Source organism: Cucurbita pepo, chromosome LG19 (genome assembly GCF_002806865.2).
Source record: "Cucurbita pepo subsp. pepo cultivar mu-cu-16 chromosome LG19, ASM280686v2, whole genome shotgun sequence".
In the NCBI taxonomy this organism is placed as follows: Eukaryota; Viridiplantae; Streptophyta; class Magnoliopsida; order Cucurbitales; family Cucurbitaceae; genus Cucurbita; species Cucurbita pepo.
The window spans coordinates 49,333-62,200 of record NC_036656.1 but is presented as its reverse complement, the minus strand read 5'-3'; the positions used below and the strand labels follow the sequence as shown (position 1 = coordinate 62,200).

At 37.0% G+C, this 12,868-nt stretch overlaps 1 protein-coding gene across 3 annotated transcripts; it reads left to right on the top strand.

Moving 5' to 3' along the window:
• Positions 1-230: 230 nt before the first annotated feature.
• On the top strand, positions 231-12,468 carry LOC111781844 (TOM1-like protein 5). Of its 3 annotated transcripts, none has more exons than XM_023662559.1 (11): positions 231-533; positions 861-1,032; positions 1,641-1,745; positions 2,042-2,120; positions 7,480-7,578; positions 8,319-8,432; positions 8,983-9,134; positions 10,297-10,372; positions 11,155-11,240; positions 11,645-11,842; positions 11,945-12,468. In XM_023662559.1, exons 3-11 carry the CDS (start codon positions 1,645-1,647, stop codon positions 12,276-12,278), a joined length of 1,239 nt encoding a protein of 412 aa, XP_023518327.1. In that variant the 5' UTR covers positions 231-533; positions 861-1,032; positions 1,641-1,644; the 3' UTR covers positions 12,279-12,468. The 3 variants fall into 3 exon arrangements, with proteins under 3 accessions (XP_023518327.1, XP_023518324.1, XP_023518325.1); XM_023662556.1 differs by having other exon boundaries at positions 232-533; positions 861-1,019; XM_023662557.1 differs by lacking the exon at positions 231-533 and adding an exon at positions 552-658 and having other exon boundaries at positions 861-1,019.
• Positions 12,469-12,868: the final 400 nt, after the last annotated feature.

Here is a 12,868-nt window from a genome sequence, read left to right as displayed (position 1 = left end):
TGCCACGTGCCAAAAGGAGAAAGGGAGCTGGTGAGTGTAGTAAATGAATGGCGTGTGAGATTAGCTTTGCTCAGACAGATACTTTTAGAGTTTATAGAGAGGGTAATAAAAAGAAAAAAAAAAAAAAAAAAAAAAAAAAAAAAAAAAAAGAAAAAAAGAAAAAAAAAAAGAAAAAAAGCGTTTTGGACAGCGTAGATCCATGGTGTTGGCGGTGCAGTTGCTTTCCTGTATAAGCCTTTTCTTTTGCTGAAACGCCCATTCTCTCACCTAAGGACAGAGAGACAGACACGCTGATTTCTAGAGAGAGAAAGAGATTCTTCTCATTTCTTCTGTTCAACTTCAATCAACAAGGCTACCCATTATTTGTTTCTTTCTTCATTATCCTTTCATTACTCTTAATCATTCATCATTACGCTAACCAGAGTGGATTCAAGCCTTCTTTTACCCTTTTTGGCCCATCCCCAATTCTTCTTTCTTCCTCAAATGCTGATGCTCTTTTAGGGTTTTCCATTTCTGTTCTTTTCTGTAATTTGGTAAGCTTAACCCCCTCTTCTTGCTTGTCTGGGTATCGAGATCTGTGTTCAACTCCTTTCGTTTTGATTTAGTTTAATCTCTTCTTTGATTCCTATGGCTTTGTACTAGCTCGATTTCGAATTCAGTACCACTTCTGTTGCCTTCCTTTTAATTTCATTTTATGCGCTTTCTACTTCTCTCTTCTAAACATCAGCTGAATCCTATTGTTATTGTCATTTTGTTTGGGCTCTGTCTCTTGTCTTTGATTTTCAACTTTTTGTTTACTAGCTTCTTATTCAATTGTATGGTAAGGTTCTTAAGCTTGGATTATGTTCTTCCCATTTCAGAGCGGCTTATGGTTCCCTCATTGGAAGGCCTTCTTGATTTCTACATGTGCTTCTGTTGGTGCAGTATGCCTATGAAGTTCCAGAGATTATAGAGCATTGTGGGTTTTGATTTAACTGCCGCTTTGTTGCTCCTATATTGATCATAAAAATATTGAAGAGGTTGTTGATCTCTGTTAGTTATTCTACCACTCCCTACTTTGTTTGTTTATTTATTAATTTCCTGTTACTGAGATTTTTTATTTTCTTTATGTATCATGCTCAATAATAGTTGTTCATGGAAGCATCAGAATGTGAAGTTTCTGTTTTCTATTAATGAATGGTGCATTGCTTAACCTAACAATGGATCTGTTAGTTGGTTCTTCCTTTGAAAAATTACAAGGAATTTCACCATTTATGTTTTCATCGGTCGAATTTTGTACTTCCTTTGAGTTTTTGCTTTGTCGATAATCCGGTCTGGGTTAATTCTGTGCTCTCCCTTACCGGTTACCTTATTCCTTGAGTAGGAATATTGCCTACGTTTGGAGTAAGAATCTAAAGACTTTAGATATGGTTTCTTCTCTTGCAAGTTTCTGTTGTTAATGGAATTTGATATGTTTCTAATACTTCTTTTAGCTCGGAGGATTCCTGTTAAAAATTATCACTTGATTACCATATCATTCTTTAGTAAATATTTTCCGAGTCTTTGAGATATTATAGATGTCCTTTCACTTTGGAATCTGCCTCTTCTAATCTTACGTTTTATTTTGTTTTTCTTTTTCAAACCAAAATTATGGATTATAGAAAGATGGCTTCTGAGCTAGTCAACTCTGCAACAAGTGAGAAACTGGCTGAAACAGATTGGATGAAGAATATTGAAATCTGTGAATTAGTTGCTCGTGATCAAAGGTGTGCCATGTAATATTCTCGATGTATAGTTTCCCACTTTGTTTGGTTTCATAAGAAGGAGACTTATTTGGAGTTTGTCTAAAAAGCATGCATGTGTAGATTAGATTTTAAAGTATGCATTTGTTTACTTCAAGCCAGACTGCTTTTATTAGATAGACGGATGACAATTTGAAAAAGGAGATGGTCTTATTACTCTTAGTTGTAAGATTTATGCTGACAATTTTGTCATTGGTAAGAAATACATTTTATGATCATGTCATTTCATCAGTATTGCTTTCTTTGTTCTAATTGTGCAGGCAAGCTAAAGATGTCATAAAAGCAATCAAAAAACGTATAGGAAGTAAAAACACGAACACCCAACTTTATGCGGTTTTGGTAAGAAAACATTTCAATATTAGTTATGTTGATTCTATTTGTCATTTAATATAAAATATGTGCCTCCTTTCATGTTTTATGAGCCAAGTTCACTCAATTAGGATAAGGTTTGCAAATCACTTCTAGGCCTTTTATCGTGCATCACGAGTAAGAGAGAGAGAGAGAAAGAGAGCATATGGATGGTGAAGTGGCAGGATTGGAAATATTTGCCCTTAATATCAATAATGGAAGTCTTTTAGGGTATTGAAATTTAGAGGAAGAGCGAGACTAGAGGATTTACGGATGTTTGTGTCTTCTTTCACCATTCAAGTGGTCACAGATTGAAGAGTGCATTCTAAGTCATGTGGGAAAGCCCTCAAGACTTTCACCGTCCAAGTGGTCACAGATTGAGGATTTATGGATGACAATCGATGTGTGATGACTATGTAGTTGGCTGGAGATGACCTTCAACAAAAAGGAAGGGATGATGCAAATTTGTAATTTAATATTCTACGTTGGGAATGGTGAGAACACTAGTTTTTCGGGAGGATCACTAGCTGGGATATTGTCTTATGTAGACCCATTTCCGATGTTTATATCTTTTATCCTCAATGGGGTTGCATTTTGGTGGCATTTATCTTGCCTTCTATGGGTAGTTTTTCCTCGCCTTCTCTTGATTTTGTTTGCCCTTTCTTTAATAGGAAAACAACTAATGTGGTGGGTTAGTCTCATTGCAAGGGAATTTTTCGATTTGAATGAGGAGTGATGTTTCGTTGTTGGTCTTCTTGTTCTTCAAGGTTTTTTTTTATAGTTCCCCTTTTCATTTTTTTTGTGACATTGCCTAGGTCACCTCTTAATTCCTAGGTATGGGAGGTGAAAATCCAAAGAAGGTCATTCTCTTTGCTTGACTAGTTTTACTTGGAAGGATTAACACTATGGTCAGATTCAGAGGCAATGGAAGGATTAACACTATGGTCGGACTCAGAGACACTCATCTTTTTTGTTGCGGCTGCACTGTTGCATTCTATGTAAACTTGCTGCATAGGATCTTGATCACATTCTCTAGTGATGCATTCTTTGTAAATATGCTAACTATCCAACAATCTCTAGCCCAAAGTCTGACTGAAAATCCTCCACCATTGAGGTCGGTAAACATTTTCAATGGCGGCCATGCGAAGATGTCAAAACTTGGCAAAGATGGCAACACTTCTTCTCCATCCGTTGCTCTTGTATCCACTTATTTGCTGAAGCTTTTTTTTCAGTGCCTCCTCATGCCTCCCAATCATAAGTCGTACTAGGATCTTAGATTCCATAGCTACAGCCTTTGGCTTGAGAAGACCACCAATGCGAGAGCAACAAATCGTAGTAATTACTAGATTAGACTCACACGAAAATGTTGCAGTTGTGAAAGTCTTTTTTTTTTTTTTTTTTTTATAAGAGACAATTTCATTGATGATTGAAATTTACAAGAGGGATGTATAATCCATGGTGTTTACAAAAGACCTTCCTAATTTGCAATGAGGGGGGTATAACTATAGAAAGTAAAAATATTAGATAGTTTACATCAAGATATAGCTTGGTAAACAACACTGTCGAAAATTTTTGTGTCTTTTCTGCAGATATTCTCTGATTTCTTTCTTTCCACAAAATTCCAAAAGAAAGCAATGATGATGTTTTTCCATAATAGGGATTTTGCGTTCTTGAAAGGGTGGTACATTGAGGCCATATCCAAAAAATCCTTTACCTCCTTAGGAAATGTGAAATGCCATCCGAATACATTGAGAATCGTTGTCCAGAAATTATGAGCGTATGTGCATTGCACAAACAAGTGATTTTGTGATTCGTTTTCTTTCTTGCATAATGGACACCAATTTGGAGAGAGAGTGATGTAAAACCTTTTTTTNTTTTGATGACTTTATGTGCTATTTCCCAAAGGAAGAACTTCACCTTTTTAGGTTTCCATATTGTCTTTGGACATTCTTTTTTTGAAGATTTTCACCTGTGTTGATGGCTTTATGCGCTATTTCCCAAAGGAAGAACTTCACCTTTTTAGGTTTCCATATTGTCTTTGCTAGCGTGAGATTTATTGCTTCTACTTTTTCCCCCATGTCCATCATCAAGGATTTTGTAGAAAAGACCCCGTTTGCGCTAGGGAGCCAAGTCAGCGAGTCTTCTTTGTTTGACAATACCACAGGGGCAAGGTCAAGGCTTAATTCGGCCCACTCCGTTGCTTCATTATCCTTTAAATTCCTACCAAGCTTCAAGTTCCAAAATTTGTCGACAACATTCCATGTTTTTTTAATCGTGGCTTTTTTTCTATGAGAGAGCCTGTACAAAAGTGGATACTTTAAGGTAAGCGTGGTGTTTTCAATCCATGGGTCGCTCCAAAATGACGTGCTTCCCCCACTACCCACCTTATGGCGAGTTCGGTTGGTGATGAAATTTTGATGTTCCTTTATGTACTTCCAAGGCCCTTTTGTAGAAGATGGAGGGGTGATTTTTGTTTGATGTAAAAGTATATTTAGCCTTTATAAGATTTCGCCATAAGGCCTTTTCTTCATGATTATATCTCCATATCCATTTGGTGAGGAGAGCTTTGTTCTTCTTCCTTATCGAGAGAAAACCGAGGCCTCCCTTTTCTGTTGGGAGGTTTATACTATTCTAACAAACAAGGTGTGCGCCATCTTTCCATAAGTAGTTTCTGAATAGTCTTTCTATATAAGTGGCCACTTTTTGTGGCATTTTAAATAGAGACATGTAGTAAGTACGGAGGTTGGATAATGTGGCTTGTATTAGAGTGAGTGCATTTTAAATAGAGACATGTAGTAAGTAGGGAGGTTGGATAATGTGGCTTGTATTAGAGTGAGTCTTCCGCCTTTTGAAGTATAACGTGATGACCATGTTGACAACCTTCTTTCTATTTTCTCAATAATAATCTTCCAGAAGGAAAAAGATTTGTGGTTCCTTTTAGAGGTAGTCTAAGTACATATTTGACCATTCTCCCTTTTTACAACCATATATGCTAGCAAATTCTTCAATGATCTCTGTTTTTTGGAGATTGATATTTTGTCCAGAGAACCTTTTGAAGGTTTTTTGTAACGGCCCAGATCCACCGCTAGTAGATATTGTCCTTTTTGGGCTTTACCTTTCGGGCTTCCCCTCAAGGCTTCAAACGCGTCTACTAGTGGAAGGTTTTCACACCCTTATAAATGGTGATTTGTTCTCCTCCCCAACCAATGTGGGACATTACAATCCACCCCCCTTCGGGGCCCAGCGTCCTCGCTGGCACTCATTCCTTTCTCCAATCAATGAGGGACCCCCTCCAAATCCACCCCCCTTTGAGGTCAGCATCCTTACTGGCACACCGCCTNATATCGTCCAGTGTCTGGTTTTGATACCATTTGTAGCGGCCCAGATCCACCACTAGCAGATATTGTCCTCTTTGGGTTTCACCTTTTGGGCTACCCCTCAAAGCTTTAAAACGCGTCTGCTAGGGGAAGGTTTTCACACCCTTATAAATGGTGATTTGTTCTCCTCCCCAATCAATGTGGGACCTCACATTTTTACTGTCTCAATCATGTGTTTTATGGAAAAGGCATCAACCAAATCAGAAAAATGGATTGTGTCATCTGAGAACTGAAGGTGGTTGATGCTGAAGCCTTCATTACCAATCTTAAAACCTTTTATCTACCCTTTGTATTGTGCTTTTGTCAGTAGGTGACTGAGGCAATCCATTACCATGATGAAGAGAAAAGGGGATAGTGGATCCCCTTGTCTCGACCCCGTGTGACATAAATCTTCCCTCTCGGTCTTCCGTTGATGATGATGGAGAAATTTGTGGGTGAGATGCATCCTTTAATCCACCTTCGCCATTTTGAGTCAAAAGCCTTTTGCCATAAGAATGTTTTCGAGGAAAGTCCAATCAATCTTGTCGAAGGCCTTTTCCCTGTCAAGTTTCATGACTACACTTTTTTGTTTCTTTCTTTCCTATTCATCAATTAGTTCGTTGGCCGTGAGGGATGCATCAAGAATTTGTCGCCCCTCAACAAAAGTTGTTTATTGCCCAGTTATTGTGAAGGGGAGAACCTTTTTAAGGCGTTCGGATAATACCCTTGCTGTGATTTTATATAGATCGGTTGTGAGGCTTATGGGACGAAAATTTGCAACCGTGCGAGCATCCAGTTTTTTTGAGATCAAACATATGTATGTTTCATTCAGGTTGCCATTAATAACTCCGTTTTGAAAAAAATCTTGGCATACTCTCATGATATCAGCTCTCATAAAGTTCCAGCATTTTTTAAATTTTTTTGAGGTAAAACCATTTGGCCCTAGAGTTTTGTCGGAGCCCAGGTGCTGAATCGCCTTCCCCACCTCTTCTTCAGTGAAAACAACCTCGAGGGAGGCAGCTTGCTGTTGATCAATAGGATTCCAGTCAAGATCGTCGTGAGGAAATTTGCAGAGGGCATTGTCCTTTGTGTATAAGGACGTGTAAAAGGACACAAATTCTTTGACAAATTCTTCTTTGTTTACTAGACTTCTGCCTTGTGTGGATAGAATTTCCATGATGGTACTCTTTCATTTCTTTGTAGCCATGATGCGATGGAAATGAAGTTAGAAAATTATTTCTTGAAAATAATAGGTACAAGGCTAGTCTAAATAGTGATTACAGGGAAAACAAACTTGGAAAGAAAAAATTTCATACAAGGAAACAATTACCAATTAAGAGCTCATTGCAAATAACGAGATAAAATATACAATGAATCTGTGTAAATTATAATTCGACAGATAGAAAGACTTTTTCCATAGCCTTCAATGAGTATTCTTGTGGAAGTCGAGCTCTGATTCACGAGATTGGTCGGAACTCCACCCATTCCCTCTTTGTCACATGGCTCTATAGTTGTTAGCCTCGTCCTTCAACACCCTTTACAAAGAGTGTTTTTCCTCTGGATAGAATAATCGAAGAATAAGAATGGGTTTTTTTGTCGAAGTCAACCGGCTTGATAATAATGGGGGTCAACATTGCCTCTTGATCTTGTTCCATTCCATCTGGGGCGATCGGATAGGACAAGTAGAAAGAAATAAAGAAAGTTTTTTTTTTTTTTTTTTTTTTTTTTTGAAACTGTTTCGACCCATTCGAAGTTTGGGATTGAGTTTAATTCATTGGATCTTCAGCTACCCGAAAGGAGTTTTATAATTTTATTTTTGTATCTCTTAACTAATTGGAGAAATATTTTGGTACACTTCTTGGTATTTGCTTATAAGTTTGATACCTAGTTGTCTCTTTGTTATATTATTCATAATTCAGTACAAAGCATATTTCAATATAAGTTTGCTGCTCTATGCTGGACACAACACCATCAATATTTGATCTTTTGTGCAGTTACTTGAAATGTTGATGAACAATGTTGGAGAACCGATACATAAGCAGGTGATTGATTCAGGGGTTCTCCCAAGTCTTGTGAAGATAGTGAAGAAAAAGGTGTAAATTTATTCTATTTTACTCTCATTGAATACTTGACCAGTAATTTTTCTTTAGAAGCATGAGTACAAACATGGTTATGGTCCTTATAGATATAGCGGCATGTCATTTCATACAGAATTAGGACATAAATACAACAATAAAAAATATATCTATTAAATGTATTTGAATATTTTGTAATACAACAATTCACATTAGATATTGATTTTGTTGTATAATCTACAAGGCAATATAAAAGAAGTGATGTAATTTCCAATTATGTAAGTAGAGGATGCAAAAGAAATCCAAATCCAAATCCAAATAAAAAAATTTCTTAACAATTCAACGTTTGAATCGAAAAGTCCCCTTCGTTTTTTTTTTTGTTTTTTTATTTATTTTGTATTTTTAAAATACATAGAGAAGAAGGGAAAAGAGACAATGGGAGGGTGAGGTAAGAAAAGAGAAGATAAAAAAAAGAAAAAAGAAAGCCCGGTTTCTTATCGATAAAAGAAAAGAAAAATAGACCGTCACTTCATAATGATTGCCTTGGTAACAATTATCCCAAACCAAGGGCACCCCTGGGGACGGAACAAACACAAACAACGTTTTTTCAAAAAGAAAAACGAACTTAATACTCTAATATAAGCGTCTAAGTGTGGTCAGAGTCCATGTAACCGACATTTGGGTGGTAGCGCTTCATAGCTTTTCTAGTGGTATTTTTATTTCTTCTTTGCAATTTCTTGATTTTTATATTTTTGCAGTCTAACTTACCAGTGCGAGAGAGAATATTTCTCCTCCTCGATGCGACACAGACAGCTCTGGGTGGTGCTTCTGGAAAGTTCCCTCAGTATTATCAAGCATATTACGATTTGGTGGTAAGAAATTGCCCTCTTATTTGCTATATACCTCTTTGATTAGAAGTTATGTCTTTTGAAGCAATCTAATCATGTCAAGAGACTGAAATCCTTGTAGTTGGGCACTGTTTATAGTTCCAAGGAATGGAAGAAAATCATTAGTAGATCAGAATAATATGTTTGATTCTAATTGGATGGATGCACGTTGTTAGTATCATACAAAATTTATAATTGATATAGCTTGATGCTTGTTGAATAATAATAGTCCTTATAGGTTTATGAGTAAAAGATATTTTGGTTGCTTATAATCTTCAACTTCGTAGATTGAGTATTAGATTTCATTCCCACACATTATTATTTATTACACTAATAAAGCAAAAACGAAAGGTATTCTTCATAATTAAAGCAACAATATAGCTTAGCCGGTCACCTGAAGAGTTCCATTGAAAAATCCTTGGTACTTCATGAAAGAAATATTAGGTACTCCAAACATATGACCTACGTCTTGCGAATAAATACAGTAATTTTGGATATCTGGATACTTCGATTAAAGTCTTCATTTGTTTCTCAGAGTGCAGGAGTCCAGTTTCCTCAAAGGCCTCCTGCTACTCCATCAGATAATGCTACCCAGCAGCATACGAATAATCTACAAAATGGAGTAATAAGATTATCTGAGCAGGAGGATGCTGCTAGTGTGGAACCTCAGCCGTTACCAGAATCTAGGTATATTTTGTTCAGCTCATTCTGCTGCACATTTCAGTCTTGTTAACAACTTCTTTCCTTCTTTTTTGTTGGGGGGGGGATGCACGAGGATTAGAGNGGAAGGTGTTATATGAAACCTCTCCCTAGCATACGCGTTTTAAAAACCTTGAGGGAAAGCCCGAAAGGAAAAGTCCAAAGAGGACAATATCTGCTAGCAGTGTGCTTGGGCCATTACAAATGGTATCAAAGCCGGACACCGGGTGATGTGCCAGTGAGGAGGTTGTTCCCCGAAGAGGGGTAGACACGAGGCGGTGTGCTAGTAAGGACGTTGGGCACAGAAGGGGAGTGGATTTGGTGGGGGTCCCACATTGATTGGAAAAAGGAACGAGTGCCAGCGAGGACGCTGGACCCTGAAGGGGGTGGATTATGAGATCCCACATCGGTCGGGGAGAAGAACAAAACGCCCTTTATAAGGGTGTGGAATCTTCTCCCTAGAAGACGCGTTTTAAAAACCTTGAGGGGAAACTGGAAAGGGAAAGCCCAAAGAGGACAATATCTGCCAGCGGTATGCTTGGGCCGTTACATGTTAAGTCCTAGAAACTTATACTTGAACCATTTATAAAATTGCAGTATCCTTGTTCATAACCATAATTAAAGGATAAGGAAGGCTGTTCTATTAACTGGTGATCCTCATTCGTCCTCAGTGCACGTGCATTTGTTTCTAGGTGTGGAGCCTTTTCTTCACATTAGTTTTCATATCTGAATTTGATCCGGTGCTATTTTCCATACCATTGGAGTGGTGATGGTAGCAAGTAGGCAGAAGGTTACTAGTGGCAACTGATTATGGTCATTTGTTGACATGACGGCTAAATTAATATAAACATAATATAAAAAACCTTTTTGTTTATTGTTGAATTAGTAAATTTCAAATAAACTTATCTCGTACAAACAAAAGAACACATAGAATGCTGCTGGGTAGACAAGAACACATAGAAACCATTTGGTATGCAAATGCTCTGAAGAATAGTAGTGGATAAGGTTTTATTCTTGTTTTGGATACATTTTAGAAATCTAGCATAATTTAACTTTGAGTAAAATCATTGCTTATCCTGCCTGCTCTTTGCTCGGTTATTACGCAGAATGTTCTTATCATAGTTAAAGTTTTCCCCCCCCTCTTGTGCAGTATAATCGAAAAGGCGAGCAATGCATTAGAAATTCTCAAGGAAGTTCTTGATGCCGTAGATCCTCAGCGTCCTGAGGTACTTTCCTTTGCCAGTTTGACTCTCTAATAAGCATGGATTCCGCTTTCTGCAAGAGAAAATAGGTTGGAAAAGAAACATATGAATGTGTGGGTAGTAGAGGCTTATCTTAAGTTTTCTCAAACTCTAAAACATGAAAGGGAAAAACTTACACACATTATTACAATATAATATCAACGAATGAATATAATAAGGAAAACATCAAAAAACATATACCAACTCCACTCAAACTGGTTCGAATTTGTGTTGCCCTACAACCAAGTAAACACGTCTCTTCAAGTAAGTCAATAGTATTTCCTTTGTCTGAGAAGGATGTCTTTATTTTGACGTGTCGAATTTTATCGCTTAGAAATACTCCAAAATTTCCATGTCTTTGATTTTTTGCAAGTATTTTCTTTAAATTATTCACTCCAATCTCATCATTACCCGTAAGAATAATATCATCAACATATACCATTGAAACAACCATCTTGTCAATTTTCAGTATGTCTATAGTTGGTATGATTTGCTTGACTTTGAAGAAAATCATAGCTTGTAATTGCGTTCCCAAAAACGTTCAATTGATGTTTTCATTAAAAAATTGAAAGTATTCAGAGAGTTCTACAATTCCGATGTCACATATACAAGTAGAGATTTGAGATAATCATGCAATACCACACCTATTGAAATTAACGCCTGTCTGATGAGTTAAGTTATTTGGTTATTTTTCGGCCTCTAGCATGCATCTTTAACTCGGCCACATAAAACCATATCATTTTAACTGCTATATTGCTACTTTACAGGGGGCAAGAGATGAGTTTACACTTGATCTAGTAGAACAGTGTTCGTTTCAGAAGCAGAAACTGATGCATCTTGTCTTGTCTTCTCGGTATGGTTCCATCTTCTCCTGTTTCTTTGACATCGCATTACTTCGGTTTATTGTCATGACATTTAGTTTTTTACTTCTACAAAAAGAGACTTGGTAACTACAACATGAATGGTCATTTTTCCTGATTCATTGGAATACGTTGCTACATTCTTTCAATTGTCTGTCCTTGAACTCTCTGATATGCAACTCTGTTGTTTCGAATTCTCGGTTCTTTTCGTATATTGTGGTTGAAATGCTCGTTAACTTGGCCATAGCTATCCACTATGATAATATTGTCGGTAGATAGCACTAATATATTCTTATGAAAAAAAAGTGCTACGTACTCGGTTACTTGCAAATGTCATCAAACCATATAGCTCTGTTGGTCTATCGTTGAGATTCCCGCTTATTTTCACGTGTTTTAGGGATGAGAAGATTGTCTGTCGTGCCATTGAATTGAACGAGAAGCTCCAAAAGGTCCTTGAAAGACACGACGCCCTTCTCTCGGGTCAGTTTATGTCCACTCATAATCAGTTCAACGGCGAAGAAGTCAGTAGGTCGAGAGCAAATCATTATAACCAAGATGAAGGAGAAGATGAAGAGGCCGAACAACTTTTCCGAAGGTAATACATATCTTCCAATGCATATTTTTTGTGTTTTATTAGATCATTCCAGTCTACTATGGTGTCATATAAGTAGAAACAAACTAAGTAGAACAACAACAGGCTGCGAAAAGGAAAAGCTTGTGTAAGGCCCGAAGACGAAAACGGTTGTTCAGAGCGACCGTCATTGGGTTCACTAGGATTATCAATTCCAGTGGAACGTGCAAACCGTCCAATCATTCGACCAATCGACGAGAAGGTGTCGACTACATCAGAAATGCCACAGGGTCAGGGCGTTGTAATACCACCACCACCAGTAAAACATGCAGAAAGGGAGAAGTTCTTCAAGGATAAAAAGACGGGCGGTGGAGTTAGTGAGCACATGAGAGGCCTATCTTTACATAGTCGCAATGCCAGCAGCTCTCGCAGTGGAAGCATAGATTTGAGCGAGTCCTGAAGAAACGGTGTGAACAAGAAAGGTAATAGGGTTTGTTTGAGAGTGTGGTATTTAATTTATTTTCACTTCAACTCATTATTTGTAAAGTTGAGCGTTTGTTGTATGAGTTTGATGTTATTTTCACTTCCATATTTGAGCATATTGTAATTTGGTCTTCAATTTTTAAAACTAGCTATTATATAGGCTTTATTTTTTTTTTTTTTTTTTTTTTTTTTTTTTTTTTTTTTTTTTNTATTACATTAAATGTTATAATTGTTCGACGAACACGACTCTCCACAGTGGTACGATATTGTCCACTTTGAGCATAAGCTCTCGTGATTTTGATTTGGGGATTCTTTGTTTATAAACTCATGATCATTCCCTAAATCAGCCAATGTGCATTCTTCCATTTGATTAAAATTAAAACGTAAATTTATTTTAATAATTTTAAATAGTAAAAATAAACTAACAATCCACAGTTGACTTTGACTCTCCACAAAGTTTATTCACTTACATGAAAGGCAAAAAGATTATAATTTAAATAAAAGTTTATTTAGTTTAAATAATTTTTGAAGGAAGCATAAAAGCACGAATCTTTTTTTTTTTTTTTC

What these genes read in the sequence shown, in the direction of transcription:
- LOC111781844 (XM_023662559.1), top strand. Translation starts at nt 1,645, where the DNA reads ATGGCTTCTGAGCTAGTCAACTCTGCAACAAGTGAGAAACTGGCTGAA. An exon ending in CCCAACTTTATGCGGTTTTG is followed by an intron (nt 2,121 to 7,479) that starts GTAAGAAAACAT and finishes TCTTTTGTGCAG; the next exon opens with TTACTTGAAATGTTGATGAA. An exon ending in CATCTTGTCTTGTCTTCTCG is followed by an intron (nt 11,241 to 11,644) that starts GTATGGTTCCAT and finishes CACGTGTTTTAG; the next exon opens with GGATGAGAAGATTGTCTGTC.